The 26,030-nt window shown below is 39.8% G+C and overlaps 1 protein-coding gene across 6 annotated transcripts in view; it reads left to right on the top strand.

The window, feature by feature from the left end:
• PTPRG (protein tyrosine phosphatase receptor type G) overlaps window positions 1-26,030 on the top strand; it is a 772,027-nt gene that overhangs the window by 611,322 nt on the left and 134,675 nt on the right. For all 6 annotated transcript variants that reach the window (XM_081935636.1, XM_081935635.1, XM_081935639.1 and 3 more), the window contains 2 exons: window positions 17,240-17,397; window positions 21,685-21,877. In XM_081935636.1, the coding sequence (XP_081791762.1) occupies window positions 17,240-17,397; window positions 21,685-21,877 (351 nt within the window). The remainder of the gene's footprint in view (window positions 1-17,239; window positions 17,398-21,684; window positions 21,878-26,030) is intronic.

Here is a 26,030-nt window from a genome sequence, read left to right as displayed (position 1 = left end):
AAGATTAAATAGAATACCCCAAAAACCCAATAGACATTAACAATAAGATTTAGAAATTAGATTAAAATTAACAATTAAAATTAATAATTTATTTTATTCAGGCCAGGCCAGCTTGCTGGAAAAGCCAACTTTTTAGGGCGCGTCGGAAGGACCGGAGGTCGGGAATTATGCGAAGCTCCGTGGGCAGCTCATTCCAAAGGAAAGGCGCTCCCACAGAGAAGGCTCTCCCCCTGGGGGTCGCTAGCCGACACTGCTTGGCCGACAGCACCCGGAGGAGGCCAACTCTGTGGGATAGTACCGGATGGTGGGAGGCTACCGGTGGCAGTAGGTGGTCTCGCAAGTACCCTGGGCCTAAGCCATGGAGCGCTTTAAAGATCATAATTAGTACCTTGAATCGCACCCGGAAAACAACCGGCAACCAGTGCAGGCCGCCTAAAAGGGGTGTAACATGGGAGCACTTAGGTACCCCCATGACAACCCGCACGGCCGCATTCTGGATCAGCTGAAGCCTCCGGGTGCTCTTCAAGGGCAGCCCCATATAGAGAGTGTTACAGTAGTCCAGGCGAGAAAGGACGAGGGCGTGAGTGGCTGTGCACAGGGCATCCCGATCCAGGAAGGGGCGCAACTGGCGTACAGGCGAACCTGGTAAAAGGCCCCCCTGGTCACGGCTGTCAGGTGTTGTTCTAAACTAAGCCTCATATCCAGGAGGACTCCCAAATTGCGGGCCCTCTCTGAGGGGGCTAAAATTTCTCCCCCTATCATCAAAGATGGGACAAGATGCACAAATCAGGATGACGGAAACCACAGCCACTCAGTCTTGGAGGGATTGAGCTTGAGCCTGTTCGTCCCCATCCAGATCCGCACAGCCTCCAGGCATTGGAACATCATGTCGAGGGCATTGTTTGGGTGGTTTGGGGTAAAGATGAAAAGTTGGGTATCATCAGCATATTGATGATACTGTATCCCAAAACCACGGATGATCTCACCCAGCTGTTTCATGTATATGTTGAACAGGAGGGGTGAGAGAACCGACCCCTGGGGCACCCCACAAGTGTGGCGCCTCGGGGTCGATCTCTGCCCTCCAGTCAACACGAACTGCGATTGATCCGACAGGTAGGAGGAGAACCACCGCAAAACGTTGCCCCCCACTCCCAACCCACCAAGTCGTTGCCGTAGGATACCATGGTTGATGGTATTGAAAGCCGCCGAGAGGTCTAATAGGACCAGTACAGAGGAGCAACCCCTGTCCCGGGCCTGCCAGATATCATCAACCAACGCGACCAATGCTGGCTCCATGCTGTACCCGAGCCTGAAACCCGACTGAAACGGATCCAGATAGGCAGCTTCGTCCAGGTACTGGGGAAGCTGACGTGCTACACACTTTCAACAACCTTCACTACAAAGCGAAGGTTGGAGACCAGCCGATAGTTGGCTAAAGAGGCTGGGTCCAGGGAAGGCTTCTTAAGAAGGGGCCTCACCACCACCTCCTTCAAGGTGGGAAAGAACCCCTCTCTCAATGAAGCGTTGGTAATCTCCTGGAGCCAGCCCCGTGTCACCTCCCGGGAAGCCAAAACTAACCAAGAGGGATACTGGTCCAGCACACAAGTGGCAGCACTGAGTCTCTCCATAATCCTATCCATGCCTTCGGGAGTCACAGGGTCAAACTCATCCCAGATAGTTTCCACAAGATTCATCCCCGTCGACTCACCTGAATCTATCCAGTCAGAGTCCAAGGCTGTCCGAATCTGAGCGATTTTATCCTGCAGATACTAAACAAATTCCTCAGCCCTACTGAGGAATAAATGCTACTAGCTTTATATTTGCAGAAAACCGAATTGTTTGCTCAAAACAGCAAGGTGCTATAGTAGTATATTTGCTGTCCATATTATGCCTGCTTTGAATGTCAACTGAGTTTAGTAAGCCATATTTCCAAATTCATGTTCTGATAGTGGCATTATTTCAGTGTCCTTTAGCCATATGGATGATCCTTGATTTATGACTGGTCATTTAGCATAGTTCGGAACCTACCTGGGGGATATTTACAATGGATTTAAAGCTTTGACCCCATTTATGGCTGTTTGCTAAAACCCAGCATTTCTGATTTTTGGCAAAATCATGCCAATAGCAAACCATTGGTTTGCTTAATAACTATGGTGTTCACATAACAATCACCGAAAAAGATAATAAAATCAGACAGGTTCCATTGCAGTTGTAACTTAAGGATTATCTGTATACTAATTTTACAAAACCCCAATATCTAGTGTGGTTAGGAAGAGAACCTGCAACCTGAAATAACCATTGCCAATCCCTTCCAGTGGCAGTGTATTGGTCTGTGTTAAGAACAAATTTGAAAATGTTTATTAAACTCCAGTGAAAATTAGAAATGTACCATATTGAACGTAGCTATTGAACTTCAGCAGAAAAGGAAGAGAGAATTAAAAGAGCCATAAATATTTTGAGCTTACTGCAAACTTACTGCATCAGTGCAATTATTTAGTTTGATTTATAGCTCACCTCATCCAATTTACAAGCTGCCTGGAATAGGTAAAAAATTGTTCATTTTAAAATAGCCAGTTAACCTTGATCAAATCCCATTTTACAAGATCTATCTCTGTTAAGTTCCAGTTTTTATATAACTTCTAGAGGTCACCCAAGCTTGAGCTGTTGCATGTCCTGAGGTTAGAAGACACCGATCCAGAATTGATTGGAGTCATGCTGAGATCATGTAACTTGGAAAGGGGAAAGCCTTAGAAGTCTGGCGCCAGATCACTTAATAGTTTATAACTCATTATTATCGCATTAATGGAGCTCAGGAAAGAAATAGTCCAGATTCTGGACCATTAAGTTAATGTTTTTAACTAATCAACCAATGTGAGAGTGAGTGTAGTTTAGAATGAGATTTTTGAAGTACAGCATTTCTCTTTTGCTAGTCATACTTTTTTTTAAAAAAAGGACTGGTTTTCATCAGTCTTCACATATTTGTAGTTTCATATTAATTAAACTTCATGAGAACTTTAAAAAAAAATAGAAAGTGGATAATACCATTTTTTTCCGTTCTTTCGAATGCCCACCAAGAAGCCAAGTAGCCTTACTTACAGGACAAGATTTAGCATAATAACTTGGTCCATTTAGACTGAAGTTATTGCCTTAATTTTATGGTCATTTTTAAAAAATGGTTAATGGAACTTCAGTAATGCTTATTAATTTTCTGTTAGAAACTTTAATGGAGGCACTTCAAAATAATGCAAGCTTCAGTGGTTTTTGAAAATGCCCAGAGTTCTGGTAATTAGGAAAAATAAATGGAGTGCACAAATTCTTGGTGGTTATACATTGATTTTGTCTGGGATCTTAATCTGTAAGTATTCCATGCTTTGGTGGGGGGAACAATATCTGCAACTATAATCAACCAGTTCACATAATCTTAATTTTTCATTATTATGTTACTGGGAAACCTCGGGCTACCAATCACAGTTGCAATCTGAACAGGGAATGAATTATATCAGTCAAAATGTACTGTGTTTTATTATTAAAATCCTAAACCTTTACTAAGAACAATTTTTATTGAATTCAGTGAAATTTTCTTCTTTTAATCTTATTTTGGGGTTGAGTTCTAGCAGAAGCAGACATCTTGAACTGACATGGGATGAAAGAGTAAAAGCAAAAGTTGTCAAGAGGACTGGTATAATATCACAAGAGAGAAGTAACCTAAAAATGGTGTAGTAGGAAAGAGGAGGGTTAGTTAACAAATAGTCATGCTACTCAGTGCAAAAAGATGATGAGCCAGAATTTAAAATAATCTCCCCACTGTAAAGAAAAGTGAGTATGCAGAAAGAATATTATAAACTCCAACAAAAATTAGACTGAATGCTCAGCCTACCTATTTAGGGTTGCTAGCTCCAGATGAAAGCAATTTTGAAGGCTCCTCACTATAAATGTGTGCATGTACACACACACAAACATCTCTCTGTCTCCACATGCATGCATCTCTCTGTGTGGACATACACATACAGCTGTACATACACGCATGTTTCTTTCTTTCTGTATACACACATAACACCTGTGTGTAAATGCCTCTCTGTCTCTCCCTCCCTCCCTCTCTCTCTCTCTCTCTCTCCACATACACACACAACTCTGCCAGAAGCAATTCCACAAACAGACGACAAACAAGAAAAATATGTTGAATTAATATCTAATAATTAAAATGAATGTGTATAGTTATGATATCATTTTATACGGCTGCCTAACTCACACCTGCATCTTTTCTGTCTCTCCTTCACAAACAACTCTGACACATAGAAATATGCAAGTGCACACTCACACACATTTTCCTTCTTGATGAGTCAGCAGAAAACAAAAAGGAATCTGAGTAATAATGGATGAAGAAGAAAGAAAGGAAAAGTAGGGAGCGCACGTGAGAGAGAAGCCCTTTTTAAATTTGAAAACAAAACAAAAAGAGTTAAATTCACCAGACAAATAACCCCTTTGGAGTAATAGCTAATTTTCAGGTTATTCTTCAAAAGCATTGCATTAAACGCCGTCTGTAGCTATTTTACATCTTCTCCCATTCTTATCTGTGAACATTAAGAACCACCCTCATCTCCCAATTCACAGATAATTATTTCAAGGAAAAATACTCTTCATGTAATTAAGTGGTAGTGTTTAGCATCACTGTGTAGTGTCAGTTAATTATTTATTTAGCATATTTATAAGGCTGCCAGACTCCAGGTGACTCTGGAGGGCCATGTACGAGAATAAAAATGGAAAAGAAAATGGGACAATCAGCAAAAGATGATGGTGAACCCAGAAGGAAAAGAATCAGAGCCGTGGTGGCAAAGTGGTTAGAATGCAGTATTTCATGCTAATTCTGCTGACTGCCAGCAGTTCAATCCTAACTGGTTGAAGGTTGACTCAGCCTTCCATCCTTCCAAGGTTGGTAAAATGAGGATTGTTGGGGGCAATATGCTGACTCTGTAAACTGCTTAGAGAGGGCTGTAAAACACTGTGAAGTAGTACATATGTCTAAGTGCCATTGGTATCAAAGGCCAAGTACAAATGATGCACATCAGAATAGCCATAAGGCCTTCCTACTCTCTAACCTCCTCGCTGTTGCAGACACAGTTGTTGAGTGGATGAAAGTACGTCTCAGAACCCAGAGTTCTTCCCACCATCACCACTGTGTGGCCTGGACTTTCACACTTCCAAAAATGTGAACACACAGTTGCATGTTTAAGTCAAGCTTCTGCATCTTTATATCTCTCCTAACCCAAGGGGAGGGGACAACACAAAACAAAAAAAGGACATTTTAATTGTGTGAACTGCTTGTTTCTCTTTGAATAGAGCTTATGCCAGACTACCTGATCTATTTTTTACCCTTGAAGGAGATTAATAGCAGCTTGGGTGTTGTAAAAGATTTTCTGCTGAGATGGAATCTTTCTGGCCAATTCAAAATATTCAAGAGAATAGATCCATGCTTTGCTAGATTACGATAAGCACCGCACATGACAACTGTATTTTTGGAGAATGGAGAAATAGGAATAATTGCATATTTCTCTGGAATACTATAGACATGGTAAATAGGAAAATGTTGTAGAGCAAGAACCTTAACACATCTTCTCCAATTTGAGGGAGTTTAACTGGTAACAGCTTCCCCAAGGTCTGACATGAAAACTTTTGCTAGCTTCCTCAATCAGATATTATGCCAGATGCATAAAAAGGGTTAGATTTGAGTACTATGGATATATAAAGATAAAGATTTCCCTGTCAGTCATGTCCAATTCTAGGACATGGTACTTATCTTTGTTTGTTGGCCAAGGGAACCAGCATTGTCTGAAAGCAATTTCTGTGGTCATGTGGCCAGCATCGCTATATGCCAAAGGAGTATGGAACATTGTTACCTTCCCACTGAAGTAGTATCTATTAATCTGCTTGCATGTGCATGCTTTTGAACTGATAGATGAGCAGAAGCTAGAGCAAGTAATAGGAGCTCAACCCATTGTGTGGAGCTCGGGTCTCAAAACTGGGCTGTTAGCTCTCCAGCTGACAAACTCAGCATCTTTAACCACTGGGCCATCATGCCCCAATGTAGATTTATACTTTTAATAAATGTCATGAGAATGTTCCTAATTTTCATGTTGCAACCAAAATCAAGAAAAGAATCATAAGCAGCCTTCAAAGATCAAAATTTCTCCAGTTATTTTTTTGTGCTTATTTAGAATAATATTTTACAATTCCTGTCTTCAGCCTGGTATCCTCCAGATGTATTGGAGGACCATACCATGAAAAGGTATTTAAAGACCTGTGTTCTGACAGACGAACACAATCCAAAACTCGCTGACGATGTCTCCTCGAATGGTGATGAAACATTTGCAGCCAAATTGCCAAGCGGAGCTCAAACGAACAGCCCGTATTGAACCATGTTGGTTTGGAATTATGAGTCCAGACAGCTGAAGGATCCAGGCTTCAGAAACCTGAACATTACTTGTGTTAAGAATATTTGGATGAAGTAGGGAGTCCTGACTTAGTTATGTCTCTTTCTTCAAGGAATATCCTTACCTAATAGTCCAAGTACAATCCAAGTAAAATATTTTGATCAAGACCACAGCCTAACTAAATACATTTTCCTTTCTTTTTTGGGTTAAGTTTTTGTAATGTCAGCCTTGATGCTAAAAGCTAAAACGTTGTCAAGTGTTAAATCTTGGGTATTAAGTCAATTGCATTCATTTCATAATGTAAGAAGTCAGTTACTGATTATTTTAATAGTTCAGCCAAACATTCCTCCAGAAATAAGTTGCTCAGCTTTCAAAATTCAGTACAAATGCAGGATGGAACTGGGAAGCGATAATAAGCTTCCCAGTTCCTTTAGAGCATTCTGGAATGGACCCATGTTCATCATATTCCTAATTTGGTTTATAAGCAGAAGCTTTTTTTTTTTAAAGAAAAGCTAAGCAGAACTGGAAAGATTTTTGGAAGTTGCATGAAATGCTTAAGGTAGCCAATTGCTGACTTACTGTTATTTGAGCATTAAGGCAAACAGCTTCTTTGTTCCTATGCTATTTAGCAATCCCCGTTGAGATTGTTAATAGAACAGTGGTTATTGTTTTCCTGATCTGGGCTTTCCATGCAAAGGAACTGGCCAGAATCCATCTTCATCAGTCACTTAAAAACAGAGATTACCCACTTGTGACTTCAATATACTAGTGGCCTGGGAAGACAAAAAGCTCTATATTCCACTAGTTATCTCTTGACCAATTTTGTCAAGGAGTATCAATGTACTAGGTGGCTCAGTGGCTAAGACACTGAGCTTCTCGATCAGAAAGGTCAGCAGTTTGGTGGTTCGAATCCCTAGCGCCGTGTAACGGAGTGAGCTCCCGTTACTTGTCCCAGCTTCTGCCAACCTAGCAGTTCGAAAGCATGTAAAAATGCAAGTAGAAAAATAGGAGCCACCTTGGTGGGAAGGTAGCAGCGTTCTGTGCACCTTCGACGTTTAGTCATGCCGACCATATGACCACGGAGACGTCTTCAGACAGCGCTGGGTCTTCGGCTTTGAAACGGAACTGAGCACCGTCCCCTAGAGTCAGCAATGACTAGCAAATGTATGCGAGGGGAACCTTTACCTTTACCTTTACCTATCAATGTACTGAAATATAGAAAAAATAATGCTCATTGATAAATAATACTTCCCAAATTGTTTATCTTGAACTCATAGAAAATTAATCATCAAGCAATTCTACCTACAAACACATCTTTTTTTAACAGCGAAGAAGAATTCGCTGTTGGAGGACAATATTAAATTTGGATAGGGATGTGCCTTGTGACCCTCCTCCACATGCCAACGTGTGTGTGTGTGTGTGTGTGTGTGTGTGTGTGTGTGTGTGTAAGAATGAATGAATGTGCTAGTCCAAAGACTTGCATGGGATTGGGACATTCAAGGCTTTTTTTTAAATCTCCTGTGCTTCTAGGTTTCTTTATCCACATTAAGAGAATGTATGAAGTTGCCTCAGCTCCAGATAATGGACTTTTCTGTTCCAAACAAATTCTGAGTGTTAGAGTCCCTTTTTTATGTGCAAAACAGTCCAACTTCAATTCCCAGTATCTCAAATCAAGATCAAGAAAGACTCCTGTCTCAAACCCTAAAAAGTTGTGCCCAATTATAGACACTACTGAGATGATCAGACCAGTGCTCTGACCCTAGATTGCAGTTCCTGAGATCTCATGAGAAGCCTTGTGAGACTTTGCAATCACTTGAATTACTCGTAGATAGGTGTAGTACTACAACTAAGGGACTTCCTAAGGACCCAGGTTAGAGGTAGAAAAATTGAGGGCCAGTCATTTATTTCAACCAGGATAAGAGAACAATTTAAGAAACACCGTCTCAGTCGATAAACTCAGATAATGAAGTTTAGCCAAATGTGTAGCTGTCAACCAAAGATTAAAAAAAAATAATATTCAATGAAACATCTTACTTACCTAACGTATTTTCAATAACCCCTTTGAACTTAAAACTTTCAAGAATGCCTAATGCTCCCAATCGTCCTTTTTAAAGTTCTCACTTTCGATATGTTTTATACTAATATTTGTAAATGTTTAGGTTTTTTTTTACTTTTTGTAATTGTTCTTAATGGATGTACTTCCTTCCCATATGCTAGTCTATAAGTACAATAACGATTGCTTTGTTTTGATACAATTTAACATATTAACAAGAAATCGTACAAGTTATTTATTTATTTCCCACCTTTATTACTGTATCAACTTAAGGTGATGAACATATCCAATAGACCAGGGGTGTCCAAACTTGGGAACTTTAAGACTTGTGGACTTCAACTCCTAGAATTCCCCAGCCAGCCATGCTGGCTGGGGAATTCTGGGAATTGAAGTCCACAAGTCTTAAAGTTCTCAAGTTTGGACACCCCTGCAATAGACCTTCCTCCTCCTATTTTCCACACAACAACACCTCTCTGAGGTGAGTTGGGCTGAAAGAGAATGACTGGCCCAAAATCACCCAACTGCCCACTATGTACAGTAGTTTTAACAATCTCTTTGTATCTTTCTTTTCCATTTTTTTTTATATCTCCAAGACTAGCTGGTAATATCATTAGTGTGGGCCAGGCCAATATTTTTGGTTCACCACTTCCAGGAGGCAATTTGAAGGGATGTTAAAGAATAAAGTTACTACATTGACCTTTGCCAAAATTTTAAATATAATTTACCCTTCTATTTTCCTATCTATTTTGTGCCTTATTTTATATACAGAGTTTTTAAAAAATCATACTGCTCCAAAACAGCACATTTGATGCTGAATTTTAGCTAAATATTCAGAGGAAGGTACAAACTGCTCACTCACCCTCATATATAACATTTATACTTAAATACGAATGTACCACAATCTATGAATGATAAAAAAAAAAAACCTGTGGATCTGAAGTAAGCTCGTGAAAGCTGTGACATTTAATAAAATTTGTTAATCAGACAACATGCTGCCACGCTCTTGATTTTTCACCACAGTAGTCTAACATGGCTCTCCTCCTACAAATTTAGTAACATTACATATTCTGCTGAAAGGTTTATTTTGCATTACTTAGCCAATGAAGTCTGTTTAGAAGAGTCTATCAAGAATTTGAGCATACATGCAGAAATGAGATTTAATTCTGTCAAAGAAGCTACACTTTCTTCTCTGTTTCATTGTCTGCAATTGACTGTGGCTTCGCAGGCACATGCAATATATTGCACCTAATTGATAACCAACATTTAATCATCAGAGGAATCTTTGAGTTTGCATTCTAATAAAGCTCTCCTTTGTCTAAATATGTTTCCCTTGGTTGGTAATTCATATTTTAGTTCACAGTGTTTAAAAATGGAAGGCGGGCAGAGCTGGATGAGATGTCGACTACGAAGCTCAGTGTGTATTTAATATAAAAATCTTGCATTATTCATTTTCGCAATTTGAATAACTTTGAATTTAGCATTCCTGCTCATCTTTTCTTTGATGAACAATTAATTATTAAAATATAATACTGCCAGCATATGGTACAGGAAAAAAATCCTTGGAAACAGAAGTTGAGATTCCCTCTCAGAGAACCGTAATGCATATTTGAATTGTACTTTACATAATGTATTGGACCAGCATTTAAAAATACTCCTGCATGATTCTAATTTTTCTTTTAGAACATATGGAACCCATGCAAACAAAATGTTACAAGAAGTTAATGAGGATAACATATTTGAATACAGCCTTACGGAATATGCCTTAGGGAAGTTCCATAGAACCATTTTTGTTGGCTTGTGTGTTTTTGATGACACACAGATTTATTTCTCACTGTAGAGCTGTCAACCAGCAACCCTCAGGAAAAAGCTCCTAAAACAGAGATCAGATATTATATTACCCATCATTTGAACTGAAATAATTTATTTCTAAAGATAATACTGTTAATCTGTAGATAGAAAATTCATAGCTACTAAGCTTGCACAATTTAAGGCAGTCTTGTTGCATCTGTCAGCTACTGCAGGTGGTGTAAATCAAGAATGGGTCCTCCACAGGCTGTAGGCAACAATTTCCAACTTCCAGTTTGCAATCTCTTCCTTATTCCCCAGCTAAGTTTGCCTTCCCTGCTGTCCAGATGGTTAGCCCTGAAAACAGCCGAGGAACATCTTCGCTCATGTCCCAACGTGCACAAAATGGAGTGTTCCTTGGTGCTCTCTGAGCTTAGTTGTATTTATGCAGACGTTTCATTACCCAAACTAGGTAATATCATCAGTGCTAGAAAGGACTGGGGTTTGCTCTCAGCTTATATTCTACTGCAGGGGGTTTCCAAACTTGGCCACTTTAAGACTTGTGGGCTTCAAGTTCACAAGCCTTGAAGTTACCAAGTTTGGAGTCCCCTGTTCTAGTGACTTGCCCTGTCAGTGTTGGGTGGGAGTGGCCTTGGAGATTGTACTGCCCAGACTGCAATTGATTGGGCCATTGTTTATTATGCACAAAGTTGCATATGTCACAAGAAAAGCATGCTTCAAGAATAGATAGAGCCAAATAAGCCCCAAGAACAGGGGTGTCAAACTGGAGGACCGCGGGCCAGATGCATCACATGCATGCCATGCCCACGCAGCTCTGCAAAGGCAAAAAACCATAGCAATATTTCACATGATGGCAGCATGACGTCACAAGTTTGACACCCGTGTCCAAGAACATCAAGTTGAAATTTTATTTCTGAGAAGAGGAACACAAAGGAGGATGTTTTATGATTGATCACAGATCTAAATTGGGGACTGGAGCCAAGGTTGACCTGGAAGCAACTCTTTAATATGAACAGTAGAAGTTCTAAGTAAGTACAGATAGTCCTCAAGTTGCAACCACAGTTGGGACCAGCAGTTCCATTGCTAAGCAAGGAGGTTGTTAAGTGAATCAAGTCCAATTTTACAATCTTTTTTGCTATGGTTGTTGAGCAATCATTGCAGTTTTTAAGCGAATTGTGCATTGATCACAAATTTGGCTTCCACCGTTGATTTTACTTCTTGGAAGCGAGTTGGGAAGGTTGCAAATGGTGATAACATGACCCCAGAACTCTGCATCCATGATAAATACATGCTGGTTGTCAAGCCATTGTAACTTTGAACTGTCACTAAATGAATGGTTGTAAGTCTAGGACTATCTGTAACTAAGGAACATTAACTCTGCTATTATTTTCCTTGCCATGCATTTTGAGAGCCGATGTTGTTCTTCAATGGTTAGAGGACCTAGACATTGATATCTGAATATAGATCTGTTCAGGCCTGCAAGCCATCTTTTCTTTTGGACATTGGTCCTGCCACACTTTCTACTTTTCATTTTCTATTGTGGGAAAATGGGAGGGGGGATTATATGGAGTTGGGTGATTGTAGCCATAATAACACTCTTCTCAGAAACTCAAGGTCATCCTTTGTCTCTACATCTGACCAGAATTGGATGGGTGGAACTGCCAGCATGGCAGTGGAAGATTGGACCATGTGATGGGCTTGTGGGTGTGGGGGCAAGATCTTGAACTTTCAACTGGGTGGGGAAACCCTGGAAGCTTTCAGATTTGGGTTTTCCCAGATGTGCCAACATGGCTCTCTTAGTAAATTGGAACTTGGAGGAAACTTTTGTCTCGGACTCTGATTTATTTTCGGATGCTGTTTAGAACCCTGACACGTTCATCTTTTATAGTGTTCTTTTTAATCTTGGGGAAATGTCATTGCAAGCCTATGTATGGTATGTCATATGCTAAATAAATAAGTAAATCTGCTATTATCTTGGACTTCCCAGTTTTAGGCAAACCTTTAAACCCCTACTTTACTTCTTTTCATGATACACAGCAGGTTCTTTAACCACAATAGGTTCTTTATCAAGTTGATGCCAACAAAAATATTGACATGCTCATGACTTGTGGAGAAGTCATTGTGATTGCGGGGAAGCCTCTCCGTAACAAACAATCGAATATGGCCCTGAGTTACTGCCCCAGAAAGAAGCATAACAGCTCCCTGCATTGGGCTAAAGACAATGCTGAGGTGTGCAGTGAGCGGGAAAGGGACCAGGAGGAACATTTCAATAATTTAGACGGCAGCACTGAGGAACGTTCAGATAGCCCAACCACTGCAACATGGCATTCCATGCGTGGCAGCTGCCATGCCTTCTCTGAAGGATGCTTCATCTGTGGCCCAGCAAGAGCCCAGAGGAGATATGACAGCTGCCCTCAATTTTCATGCCCAGTAGGTAACAATTTCTCACGTTGGCCATTTTGGATTGTTTACTCTCTGCCTCGTAGCCAGGATTATATTCAGACATATGCCAACTGCACGTTTCTGGTTTTATCCTCTCCTTTTATGATCTGAGTTTTGGCAAGATTTGTAAGTCTCCCAATTAGCAGCTTATTTGGAAAATGAAATGAAGGATGAAAAGCACTTGTGCTGCATTTCACACATTGGCTAAGCATAGTCGAGTGCCTCTCTGTATAGAAGCGGTGGAGTGGGTGGGGGGGGGAGAAATTTAAAGGTGTGAAGTGCTGTGAGCCACGGGGGAAGCACAGTGTTTTTAGCTGAACTACCTGCATTACTTATACTTGGAAAGGTCTGAAGGTTTTTTTTTTTTAAATCAAAGCCACAGCGTGAAAACCTGATGAAAAGATATATCACATTCTTAACATACACTATTCCAACCAAATCACCAGGCACGTAGCAATCCAAATTATTCTCCTTCTTAATGCAACAGTTGTGGTTTTAGTTGTCGTCGTGCTTAATAACATGGGTGTAGACCTGTTCTCCCGGTATTAGTCTTAATTCTTTTTAAAGCCCGTAATAGAGGTTACTGTCAAATCTTTTGCCAAGAAATTCCTAAAAGCACTGAACGAACATATGCTTTGAATTATGTTTCCTGTATTCACAAAGACCGTACTCCTTTCCCCCCTCCCTTCTGGTTAGGAATATATCAGACTGAAAATTAGATGGCATCGAAGGTCAAAACAGATTATGTTATTGCTCCTTATCCATACAAATTTACCAAATGTCTCAATAATAATATTAAAAAGATATAGATAAGGCAGCAGCACAAGGGAAATCAGCCTGCACAGTATGGAGGAAGTTCGTTGTTGGGACGGATTCTTTGTATAAAGCACTTAATAAGAACCTTGCTGTTACCTTTTTTTATGGCAATAGTGTAGAATTTGGCCAGTTAATCATCAGAACTGCAGGGGATAATTGCAAAAGAACCAAAGATGTCTGTCTATGCCAGTGGCTTGTTCTCTCTAATTTTTGTTTTATTTCTCTAAAATGTAAATTTTAGAAACGGAAAGTAGAGGTTTGTCAGAAAAAAGCCTTTATGTAAAAAGGAAATTGTGTATTTTTTTAGTCCATATCTGTATACAAGAGAAGGAGAAGAGAATAAGATTGAAAAGCAATTAATTCCAAATGGAGTGCAATACATTACTGGGGAAATGGGTTTCATGGTTTTATACATTTAAAGACATTGATCTCTTTCTGTTGACCCACTAAATTGTTTTTAACCTACTTTTATTTCAATAATTATGAGGGTGGGATACAGCGGATAAAATAAATTCTATTAAACAGAAATAATTCAGAACCAGTCATAAATTTCATCATCACAGTGAATAAAAATTACTCACTTTTCTTCAGCATCCACCTCCCTCTCCTAAAAAACAGGGAAGAAAAATACATCCTCTGGCCAAGCTTGGTTTCCTTTGACATGTTCATATTGGTAGTGTATTTTTGGCAGCAATGCAAAAATGATTCACAGTCCCATTGGTTTTCCCCCCCAGCTTTCTAGAGGGAAGCCTGAGGATTGTAGAAGAGGAGGCAGAGCAGGAGGGTGGAGTTAAACATGCCATCAGTTTAGTGTCCTTGCATTACCACCAAAGATCCAAGTCCAGCCCCGCTCTCCTTGAATTCCTTTAAATGACCCTTTTCTAGGCCAATTTAATGATAACGTTTAGATTCTTGTGGATATGCTTCAATAAATCACTTATGCTGCAACCTTATGAATGGTAATGCCACACTTGGAATACTGCATTCAGTTTTGGTCGCCACGATATAGAAAAGATGTGGAGACTCTAGAAAGAGTGCAGAGAAGAGCAACAAAGGTGATTAGGGGACTGGAGGCTAAAACATATGAAGAATGGTTGCAGGAACTGAGTATGTCTAGTTTAATAGAAAGAAGGACTAGGGGAAACATGATAGCAGTGTTCCAATATCTCAGCGGTTGACACAACGAAGAGGGAGTCAAACTATTTTCCAAAGCACCTGAGCGTAGAACAAGAAACAATGGGTGGAAACTAATCAAGGAGGGAAGCAACTTAAAACTGAGGAGAACCTTCCTGACAATTTGAACAATTAATCAGTGGAACAGCTTGCCTCCAGGAGTTGTGAATGCCCCAACACTGGAAGTCTTTAAGAAGATGTTGGATAGCCATTTGTCTGAAACGGTATAGGGTTTCCTGCCTAGGCAGGGGGTTGGACTAGAAGACCTCCAAGGTCCCTTCCAACTCTGCTATTGTATTGCATTGGTCCTGTTTATTTGCCCCTGACATGGACTTCCTGATCCATGTCCTGATGGTTTCTCATGGAACTATTGACCAAGTCCCACTCTGCTTCACTGTTTGGAGATCAGGTTTGGCTAGGCACTCCACCATGGAGAGCATGATCAGTCGCAATAATCGAGTCGACTCCATCTTTGTACTGACTTTGTATTACTGCAATGTGAATGGAACCCAGCCTGATATTCTACATATTAGAATGGTTTGGAGAATGTTTATTTTCAAAACTCTAACATGTATTTGCCATGGTTGCAGCATCCCAGGGTGGTGTATTTGCCATTTACAGCCTTCCCAACCAGCTTCTGACAAGCAAAGTGTTGGCAGAAAAATACAGGTTCATTTCCAAGCCAGACATATAATGGATGCAGTATTCTAAGTGTGGCCTTACCAAGAACCTATTCTCCAAGCTGATTCCACCCCCAAGAGCTTACTGTCCTTCTCCTTACTGGTTACTCCAGATGAATTAGGACAAAGCACACTTATAATGGATTTTTAAAAACTTTAATTTGCTTTGTAATTCAAACAGGCTGGTGTATTCTTTGTCACAATTAGGGAAAGTCAGCATAACACATTTGTTTTCAAAGGAAGTGTTGGGTAGTTTTATGGACCACATACTATTCAAATATTATAGCAGTTCCTACTTTTTTTTCTGGCTGTAAACAATATTTGAAAATCCACTGACAGATTTGCCGAAAGATTTATGTATGCGGGCATCAACAGTTTTTAAGGGCTTGTTGATACCTGTCACATTTCAGATGCTTTGCCTGAAATTGCATACTTGCAACAGAAGAGTAATATTGCTAAGTAAGTATACTGTATTAGAATTTGTTAAAACAGAATATATATTACACTAATTATATGCTCTTGAAATATGCCATTGGCTTGGACCATTGACATGCGATGCATACCCGACAGACTATTCCACGGCTGAACTAATAGCTCTTCTCTGGTTTGAATAATATAAATCATATTTGTGACAAGTTTTAACGGTTAGTCTAGTTGATGAAAGATTTGACCTGTATTGGAGAGAGAGAGAGAGACTTGATCTGAATACCGCCTCAGTATGGATTTTTGGATATGCTCTTTGAGTCTTACTTCTGTTGTTGAATCAATTTATCATTGTAACTTGCTTTGCAAGTTGAATGTATTGCAAATATGCTAACATTAGCTCTGAATTTCTGTTAGTGGGAATGGCAGTGGTATCATGGAGTACAGGTCTGTGCTCATTCTAGCAACCATTGGGTTTTACTAAAAAAAAAATACAGTATTATCTGTGTCTTATATGTCTATGGATGTTCTCAGTCACCAGGTCAAGGTTGTCCCAAAGGTGCGTTTTCAAGAGGCAACTGGACTTTCTTGTTTTTCTTTGAAGACTTTTCACTTCTCATCCATTCAGCTGAAGAAGCTTCTTGGATGACAAGTGAAACTTCTATTCCTTATATATATATAACACTGGATTGTTCATTAGCCACTTTATTGGATGGAGAGGCCTGTAAGTTTAAAAATAAAGTTATGTCAGTGCAAATTGTTCTAGGCCAGGGGTGTCCAAACTTGAGAACTTTAAGACTTGTGGCTGGCTGGGGAATTCTGGGAATTGAAGTCCACAAGTCTTAAAGTTCTCAAGTTTGGACACCCCTGTTCTAGGCTGTTAAGGGAAGGTTCATTCAAGATATTTTTGATATGCTGACTTCATAAGACCAAGAAAAGATAAAGATTGCAGTTAACGAGGGATGCTGTCGCTGTATAAACTTAAAGATCTACAGGTAGTCCTTGACTCATGATGACAATTCAGCCCAACATTTGTGGTGCTATGCATGACATTTGTTAAGTGAGTTTTGCCCCGTTTCACAACCTTTCTTGCCAAAGTTGCTAAGGTGAATCACTGCAGTTGTTAATAGTACGATTGTTAAGTGAATCTGACTTCCCCGTTGACATTGCGTGTCAGAAGGTCGCAAAAGATAATTCTGTGACCATGGGGATGCAGCAAAGGTCGTGTGAAAAATAGTCAGAATTCACTTTTTTCAGTGCCATTCTAACTTTGAATGGTCATGAAACAAATGGTTGTATGTTGAGGACTACATGCTCGCAGAAAATTGATGCTCATAAAATAGATATGGATCACTCTTGCAATGTCTATTGCTTTGTCTTTTAAAACATTGTGTTTTTTAAAAAAATTTGTTTTACAGAAAAAGAGACCTTCTTGGATCCTTTTGTGTTAAGGGATCTCCTGCCAGCATCTTTGGGAAGTTACTACCGGTATGCAGGGTCACTGACTACACCTCCATGTAGCGAAATTGTGGAATGGATTGTTTTCCGAATGCCTGTCCCCATTTCTTATCGACAGGTAGGTTGAGATCATAAACAGTTTGCCCGATTCATTATTTTCTTAGTGGTGTTTTTTCTTTTTAACTTACCTGTATTTTTTTGGAGTATAAGACGCACCAAGATTTTGAAGGAACAAATTTTTTAAAAAAGTTTTTGCACTCTGCAGACCTCCCAAAAACGGCCCATTTTTTGCGAAAACGGACCTGTTTCTTTTTTTAAAGGGGGCATGAATAGTCTTTAGGAGGCTTGTAGAGTGCTCCTATGGGGTGGGGGCCCCCAAAACAACCATAAAATGGCCCTTTTTCCGCTCATTTCTGCCATCCCCAGCCCTCAGGATCACTCTGAAAGCCTCCTAAAGGCTATGCACGGCCATTTTGATGAAGGGGCAGGATTTATGGAGGCAAAAGAATGCTGTATTCAGTGTATAAGATGCACCCAGATATTCAGCCTCTTTTTTGAGGGAAAAAGGTGGGTCTTATACTCCAAAAAATATGGTAACCCATCCCCCCCATAGATATGTTACAGGGGTAAGCCCCTCTTACCCAACATGGCCACCAAGATTTTAGAAACTGAAGTTCCACACATCTGGAGTGTGCTGGATTGTAAAGATCTAGTAGTTCAGGCACTAGGCTAGGAAGCAGGAGACCATGAGTTCTAGTCCCACCTTAGCCATGAAGCCAGCTGGGTGACCTTGGGCCAGTCACTCTCTCTCCACCCAACTCGCTTCACAGGGTTGTTGTTGGATAGAAAATAGGACAAGGAAGGTGTCTTGGATATGTTCACCACTTTCAGTTATTTCTAAAAAACAATAAAGGTGAGATACAAATAGATAAAATAAATAAAATATGCTGTAACAGGATTTCATCTCTTTTTCTTGGGAGAGTGGAAAAGATCTTCCTGCATCCCGCCAAAAATGACAACAACAAAATATATTCTTGATAGAAAAGGAAGCAATCTGATTTTGTTTTATTGTTCTCTGAAGCTCAACATCAGCCACTCCACACAAGAAGATAATAGAATGCGACATCTTATTTCCTTTTAAATGATCTTAGCTATTACTATTCTGTTCAGATATATTTAAACCACGGTATAAATATTTACACAGAATTATTCATTCTTTTCCCATCTTCACATTTCTGCTTGAAAATTGTGCTAAGTCATTTTAGGCATATACAGACACAGATTTGATAAATTTGAAATAATTGCACAGAGAAAGTAATGCTTTTTTTGCTAATATAATGTCTTTGTCTATTTTTAGAATACCATGAAACTTGCATCGTGATGGGTCTAAAAAGGGCATACAGATCCTTACAAGGGTGTCATAGGAAGTCTTACTAGAGAACACACAAAATAGTGCAAGGCAACAACCGATAATTTCAATGAGAGCAGTTCCAATGCAGAGAACATTTAACTGTTTAACAATTAAATAGGCAATGGCTTTAAAATTCTTTGTTTTCAAAAAAAAATCATTGTCACTTGTTCTGCCTCTTTTAATTACTGGTGTAAATGCATTTAATTGCAACAAAGACCTCTTGGAAGACATTAACTGCGCATGGAAAAGTCACCAATTTACATAAATGAATGAGTATAAATATTTAGTAACCCACACGATAGAAGCAATTCAAAGCATCAAGCTGTCACTCATCCCACTAGTTCTCAATCAAGAGGGCACACCTAATGCATATGTCTTTCTTCACTATTGTTCTTTCCTGTTTTCTCTATCAGTGAGATCAAACAGTAGATTAAATCAAATCCACATATTTCACTGTTTCCTCCTGGAGTTCACAATTACAGCAATAGCACTTAGACTTATATACCACCCCACAGTGCTTTTCAGCATTCTCTAGTTTGCAGAGCAGTTTGCAGAGTCAACATATTGCCCCCAACAATCTGGGTCCTCATTTTAGCAACCTCGGAAGGATGGAAGCTAAATCAGTTTTGAGCCAGTCAGGATCAAATTCTTAGCAATGGGCAGAGTTAGCCTGCAATACTGCATTCTAACTACTGTGTCACCAGCAGGATTATAGTTCAAATATTATATGAAATGTTCTTTGGATTACTCTTAGAAGTGAACAGCTGTGGGATGCCTTTATGTTATTCTAATAGTATTATTATTATTGCTGGCAGGTTAAATCAATCTACTGCAAGTTGAAGGTTTTAATTGAAGGATATGGCCCATAATGTACCACACTGATCTAGTGTGGGTCAGTAAATGGGTATTTTTCAATTTCCCAATTTCTAGATAGGGCAGAGAGAGAGTTACCCTGCTGACCCCCTTGCATAAGAGAGAACAAGAATTTGGGTCTCTGCTCATAATCCAGCACCTTAACCACTGGATGACATTGGCTTTTTAAGTGCCCCCAAATGCTTGACATTATAACAGTGTCACTAATGTGTTGAAAAGTTCACACATCACATGTAGCCTAGCGGATCTCTCTAGCAACACTTGCTAAATCAACTCAAGGAAACTTTAGAGAGATGGTAGAACATTGATAGCAAATAATTAAACTTGCCAAGTTTTCTCTGTGTATATGTATGTATGTGTGCGCAATAGTGTGCTCAAAATTAAATTTAGTGTAAATTAATGACATACAGTATCTCTAATATGAATATTGTTATTTCTTTAATTGTTTCCTTGTGCAGCTTTAAAAGTTAAAAAAAAATCATGCTCCTGGGTCTATGTGCTGGCTTTTGTAGGCTACCTGTGCCTAAGATTGCGTATCTTTGCTATAAAAATATATCTATAATGTCATTTTGCCTTTTGTCGGTTGAACAAAAGGTTCTCTACCCTTTGACTATCACACTGAAGGTCTCTTTAAATGATATTTTGAATCCAATTCCTTAAATGATAATTTGAATTAAATCCTTATAAGGATGGGGTTGGATTATCTCCTAGGCTGTGTTCTAGCTAGAATATATCTACATTACCAAGGTATTTAAGTTATGGTAAAGTCATTTGGGATTCTTGCTTTGCAAGAACATTATCCAAAGGAGAAATACTGTTTAAGAAAGCAAGAAAAAAACTGGAAGAAAGGGAGACAAGGTTTTTTATCCCTTGTGAAATAGGATGGCATACTTTGGTTGTCCTCTGACTGTTAGGCTTGTTCTCATTTTAGAAATGATATTTTTACAAAACATTTCTATTTCTGTGACTGCAGCCGAAATGTCAGCATTTTTATAGAAAGTATTTTACAAAGTGGAGTGTGCCAATCTGAACACGCCTTTGAAGTGCCAATTTTTCTAAAATGCAGCCTACTTACTAGTTTTTGGACCGTGGCCTTCATTCCAGAAAATGTTAAACACTCCTGCCTGAAAATAAGAGAAACTCGATAGACAAAAGTTCTATTTTTACTCCAGCTGTGGCTTCTGCTTCTGACAAAACTTAGGCAGGTAGATATCTTTCCCAGCCTTTTTTTTTTTTGCACATTTTTGTCATTTAGAGCGCATTTCTCAACCTTGGGAACTTTAAAATATGTGGACATCAACTCCATGCTGACTGGAGAAATCTGGGGCATTGAAGTCCACACTTCTTAAAGTTGCCAAGGTTGACAAATGCTGATTTAAACTTAAGCTACCTTGGTTTTTTTTTTACAATATGAATAGCTTGCAATACCCTAGGTATGGGATCTACTGTAAAAAATAGGGAGTGTCCATACCCTGAGCTGTGATTGATGTTACTCTGGAATGACTGTGTATCCCACTTTGGCAAAGTAATAGTGAAACAAAAATACAACACGTAAATATATATATATAAATATATATATGTATTTGTGTTAAGTAAGGGTATGGCTAGCTGATGAGAGCTAAATAGCTTGAAATAGATCTATACTGGCCTCCCTTTATTTATTTATCAGCAGAAATACAACACAAATATAGATAGATGATAGATAGATAGATAGATAGATAGATAGATAGATAGATAGATAGATGATAGATAGATAGATAGATAGATAGATAGATAGATAGATAGATAGATAGATGATAGATAGATAGATAGATGCCACTATTCTGAGGAGAGGCTAGGAAATAATATTTTCTTTGACTCTCTTTGACATTAACTTACTAGTGTGTTCTCGGCTGCCTGGCAGAATCGCAATGAGGCTAGATAAGGCTGCTGGCAGGGATTTCAGTGGGCAGACGTTTTCCTGTTTGATTTATCAGTCTTGGCATCAGGACTTCCTGCCATTTTGTGTTATTATCAGCTGCCCACATTTCACCACATTGTTTTTCTAATTAATGTCTTTTTTTCCTCTCCCCTCTCCTCCTCCTCCTCCTCCTTTCCCCTTATCTTGTTTGTGGCTTTCAGCTGGAAGCTTTCTATTCCATATTTACCACGGAACAACAAGATCATGTCAAATCTGTGGAATACCTACGGAATAACTTCCGGCCTCAGCAGAGCCTGAATAACAGGATTGTTTCCAAGTCAGCTGTGAAGGATGCTTGGAACCAACTTTCAACCAGCATGTTCGAAAATCCACTGGGCACTGAAGCCTCCAAAGGTAGAGTGGCTTTGTCCATTGACGATCATGGGGAAACATCATCCTTTCAGGGTAGGAGTGGCGAACGCTGGCCCTTTGATGACAGACTGGCTCAGGAATTCTGGGTGTTGAAGTCCACAAGTCATAAAGGGGGCATCATTCCCCACCTCTGTTTTGGATTTGTCTGGTTGTTTGTGTACATAGAGTGATCAGGGAAGCATGGCCAGGAGGGCCTAGATAATCATTAGGCTTCTGATCGATATATTTTGTTTTCAACACATTTGACATCACCAGTGGTGGATTACTACCGCCATTCCTACCAGTTCGCTGAGCACCCACTACATGCGCAAGCGCACTTGAAAGAAACTTGCTCGGAAAGCAAGGAAAACAGCTGAGGAGAGGCAATTCAATCTATCTCCCCTGATCAGTTGGGCGTCAGACACTGAAGTAAAGGAAGGTATAACCCAGGGGCGGGTGGTCCCACTTTCAAAGCAACAGAGAACTGGTTCTCTCTCTGCTTGACGGCACAGCTACCGGTTTGGGAGAACTGGTGCGAACAGGTAGAAACCCACCACTGGACATCACTCAAATAGAAGTGCTCAGGATATTGGTACTACAGGTAGTACTTATTTAGCCACTGTCTCGTTTAGCGACCATTTGCAGTTACAATGGAAAAGTAACTTTGCAACCAACCCTCACATCTACAACTTTTGCAGGTCTATAAAACAAAAGAAAGCTGAAGTAAGACCGTAAACACAGTCAAGATTTTGTTTAGTGACTGATTTGTTTAACCATCAAGTTGCCAGCCCCAATTGCTACTAAATAAGGATTAATACATACAGATGAACTAGTAATAAATCACAAAAGGGATTCATATGCACACGCACACACAAACACGTCATGCTTTTCTCAATGAACCACTCCTCTTCCTGCATTTCTTCTGCAATACCTGTATTTCTTCTGCACCAGACACATTCTTTGTGTGTCTAATCATACTTGTCCAAATAAAGTATTCTATTCTATTCTATTCTATTCTATTCTATTCTTATTCTATTCATCTCATCTGATTTCATCTCATGCAGGCTGTGGATGCCCCATTTCCCCCTCGAACCAAAAAATAGACACATTCTCTGAGATTTGTTCTGATTGCCATGAGTACCAGCACCTATGCAAATACACATAAACAGTTGCTTTGGGAGAAGCCGTTGTGATCAAAAGCAAACTAAAGATTATTGTTAATAAAAAAAATATGGCACTTCTCAGGCCCCTTAATGACAGCGTGATGGTAGCAGATTGTAATGGGCTTTGTAACCTCATCAGGAAACATGAATATTTATGGCTGGTGTGTTGGCCACCTCTGGGCCCCTATGAAAGGTAATAGCTTGCATTAGAAGAAAGTAGCAAATTGGACTTGTTTTTTTTTTTAATTTTCAGAGCGACCCCTGGAAATATGTTGCATAGAATTACAAAGGTTTTCCTGCTTTGAATGAGTGCCTGCAATATTTCCCATGTTAATAACTGCTGCAGAAATGTTACAGCACCCTTATGCAGAGCGTTTTGTTTATTTTTTGGCATCTGGACTCAGTGAGAATGGCTCTGAATTCTTTGCCCAAAATAAAAAAATAGATTCATAGAATTATATCCTATCAAGAGCAAAGATTACTACCCAACTTTTGGCATTGTAGAAATAAATGGATAAATAATATGGGGTAACTGCATATTTTTAAAAAAAAATGATTTATGTGTTAGCATTACACCTAAAAACATCATCAGTGCCTTATTCAGCAAATGATGTTTATTATGACTTATTATATATAAACCTAGGTAGTCCTTTCTTGCTTAGTGGCATTGGCTCGTAACCTGTATGAATGGAGACTCTATAACTCTCCAGATATTATTGAACTACAATTCCCAGGATCCTCCTCATTAATCACGTTGCCTGGAATTGGTAAGAACTATAGTTGAGAGCATCAGAAAAGTCAGTGGTTTTCCAACTCTTGCTATAAAGACATATTCCATTGCTTGCCTGCTTGCTTAAGCTTCCTTTTAGTTCTTGATCTGGTGCCCCCTGCTTTCCATTCTGCCATTCTCTAAAATTCTGCTAAGGTCCATCATTAGAACAAAGTGTTGAGCTGCTGCTAAGGTTGCCTTCTGTAATGGTATGTGAGAATGGCCATGGGAGAAAGGAGGAGTAGCTGCAGCCTTGGGCAATGGTCTGATAAACAAAATTTGAGTCTGAAGTAGGAAGAGCAACATGGTAAATGGACTCTGTTACAGTGGTGATGGATGTATCATTGGAAGACCTAAAGGACTTGGCTAGGGACAGGTAGTTATGGATAAAATCTATTAAGAATCAACCAGGGGTGAGCTGCTACAAGTTCGCCCAGGTTTGGGAAAACCCATAGCTAACGGTATGGCCGATTCGGAGAACCTCCAAATCCCACCCCTGACTGACCTCGCCCACACATCCCACACATCCCCTCCCAGGAGTCTCCACACAGCCCATTTTGGATACAATATAAGTACAGGGCTCGTATGGAGGCTCAGGGAGTGTGGAAAACAGGCCTCCCGGAAGGCCTCCAGTGCCCAGGGAGGCAGTTTTCGCCTCCGGAGCCTGGGGAAGGCGAAAATGCCCCCCCCACACACACACACACTGTGGTGCAGGAGATCAACTAGGCCATGGCCACGCCCACCCAGCAACCAGGCAGAGAACCCATTGCTAAAATTTTTGAAGCCCACCCCTGGAATCGACTCCTCTTGATGCCACATGATTAATCAATCAGTTAAAGCAAGTGCATTTTATTTTTTTTATTTTCCACATTTGTATTTTATGCTGCCTCCAAAGATGTGGGATAGGTTTATTTAAACTGTTGTACTTTAATTTTTTTCCTCAATAAAGTCGTGAGTTGACCGACATCAATGGCACCAGTGTAGAAAAGAGCATATGTCAGATACCACCCAAGGGTTAATGTGACTTCCTACTTGGCTGCACAGATTAACATATACAGCAGGAAAAAGTGTTAATTAAAATAAATAATAAAAGCAAAATTGTGATAGGCAAGTTTACTCTATTATAATGACCCAGATTGCCTCAATTTAAGACTCACTCAGTTTCCTGTATTGTCTGTCCAAAGTAAAACCCCTGACTTGAATTGTAAAATGTCTGGGCAAAGTCACTTTGATTCATATTCTCTATGCGTGGAGCATTAAGTAGCTGGCTAATTCTATTCAGTACAAAGCTATTTCTTAAGGTCTGATCCATGCAAAACACTTTTGTGTGGTTTAAGATTATTGACCCTCTGGATAATTGCTGTGAGGCCACGAAGTTAGCAATCATAAGTACATTGCACACTGTTTCCAATATAATTGTACAGCTCAGCCTGAAAGAGCCACCTGTTCATTGTATATTTCATTTCATTTGAGAATGTCTAGATGAGAATTCCGTACAAAGAAGGTAGGACCATTAAAAGACTTTTCTCCCCTTTAAAATAGTATTGACCGCATTATTACAGCGAAATTATTAGCCAGAAGGTGTTCTTATGCATATATTAATGGCCCTGGACTAGATGGCTCTATAGAATGATTCATTCCCTGAGCTATTCTTTGTCCCAGCTGCTGTTTATGTCACCATGGATTGGATGGCAATGAGTACTCTTTCAAAATATGGGCATATGTCAAAATGGAATCAATCTGTCTTGAGTAATGTTTATAGGAGAGCATGTCAAAAGTTTACAATGTCAAAACGATCTTTAGTGAAGTCAAAATTGTGAACCCGCCCAGAGCCTAAGATTCAAACTCCAGTTTTGACTGGAGCACACTTTATATCTCATGCAGTGATAGGATTCAAATTTTTTTACTATCGGTTCTGTGGGCATGACTTGGTGGGCATGATGTGGCTTGGCTTGGTGGGCATGACTTGGTGGGCGTGACAGGGGAAGGTTACTGCAAAATCCCCATTCCCTCCCGATCAGCTGGAACTCGGGAGGTAAAGAATAGATGGGGGTGGAGCCAGTCGGAGGTGGTATTTACCACCAATGCTCCAAACTACTCAAAATTTCCGCTACCGGTTCTCCAGAACTGGTCTGAACCTGCTGAATACCACCTCTGATCTCATGATTCATTAACTGAATTTAACCAGCATTTGCTAGTATCCTGTCCTGCTGGTCAGTGAAGA

Source organism: Natrix helvetica (genome assembly GCF_964273705.1).
Source record: "Natrix helvetica genome assembly, chromosome: 1".
NCBI lineage: Eukaryota > Metazoa > Chordata > Lepidosauria > Squamata > Natricidae > Natrix > Natrix helvetica.
This window is presented reverse-complemented; position numbering and strand designations above follow the sequence as displayed.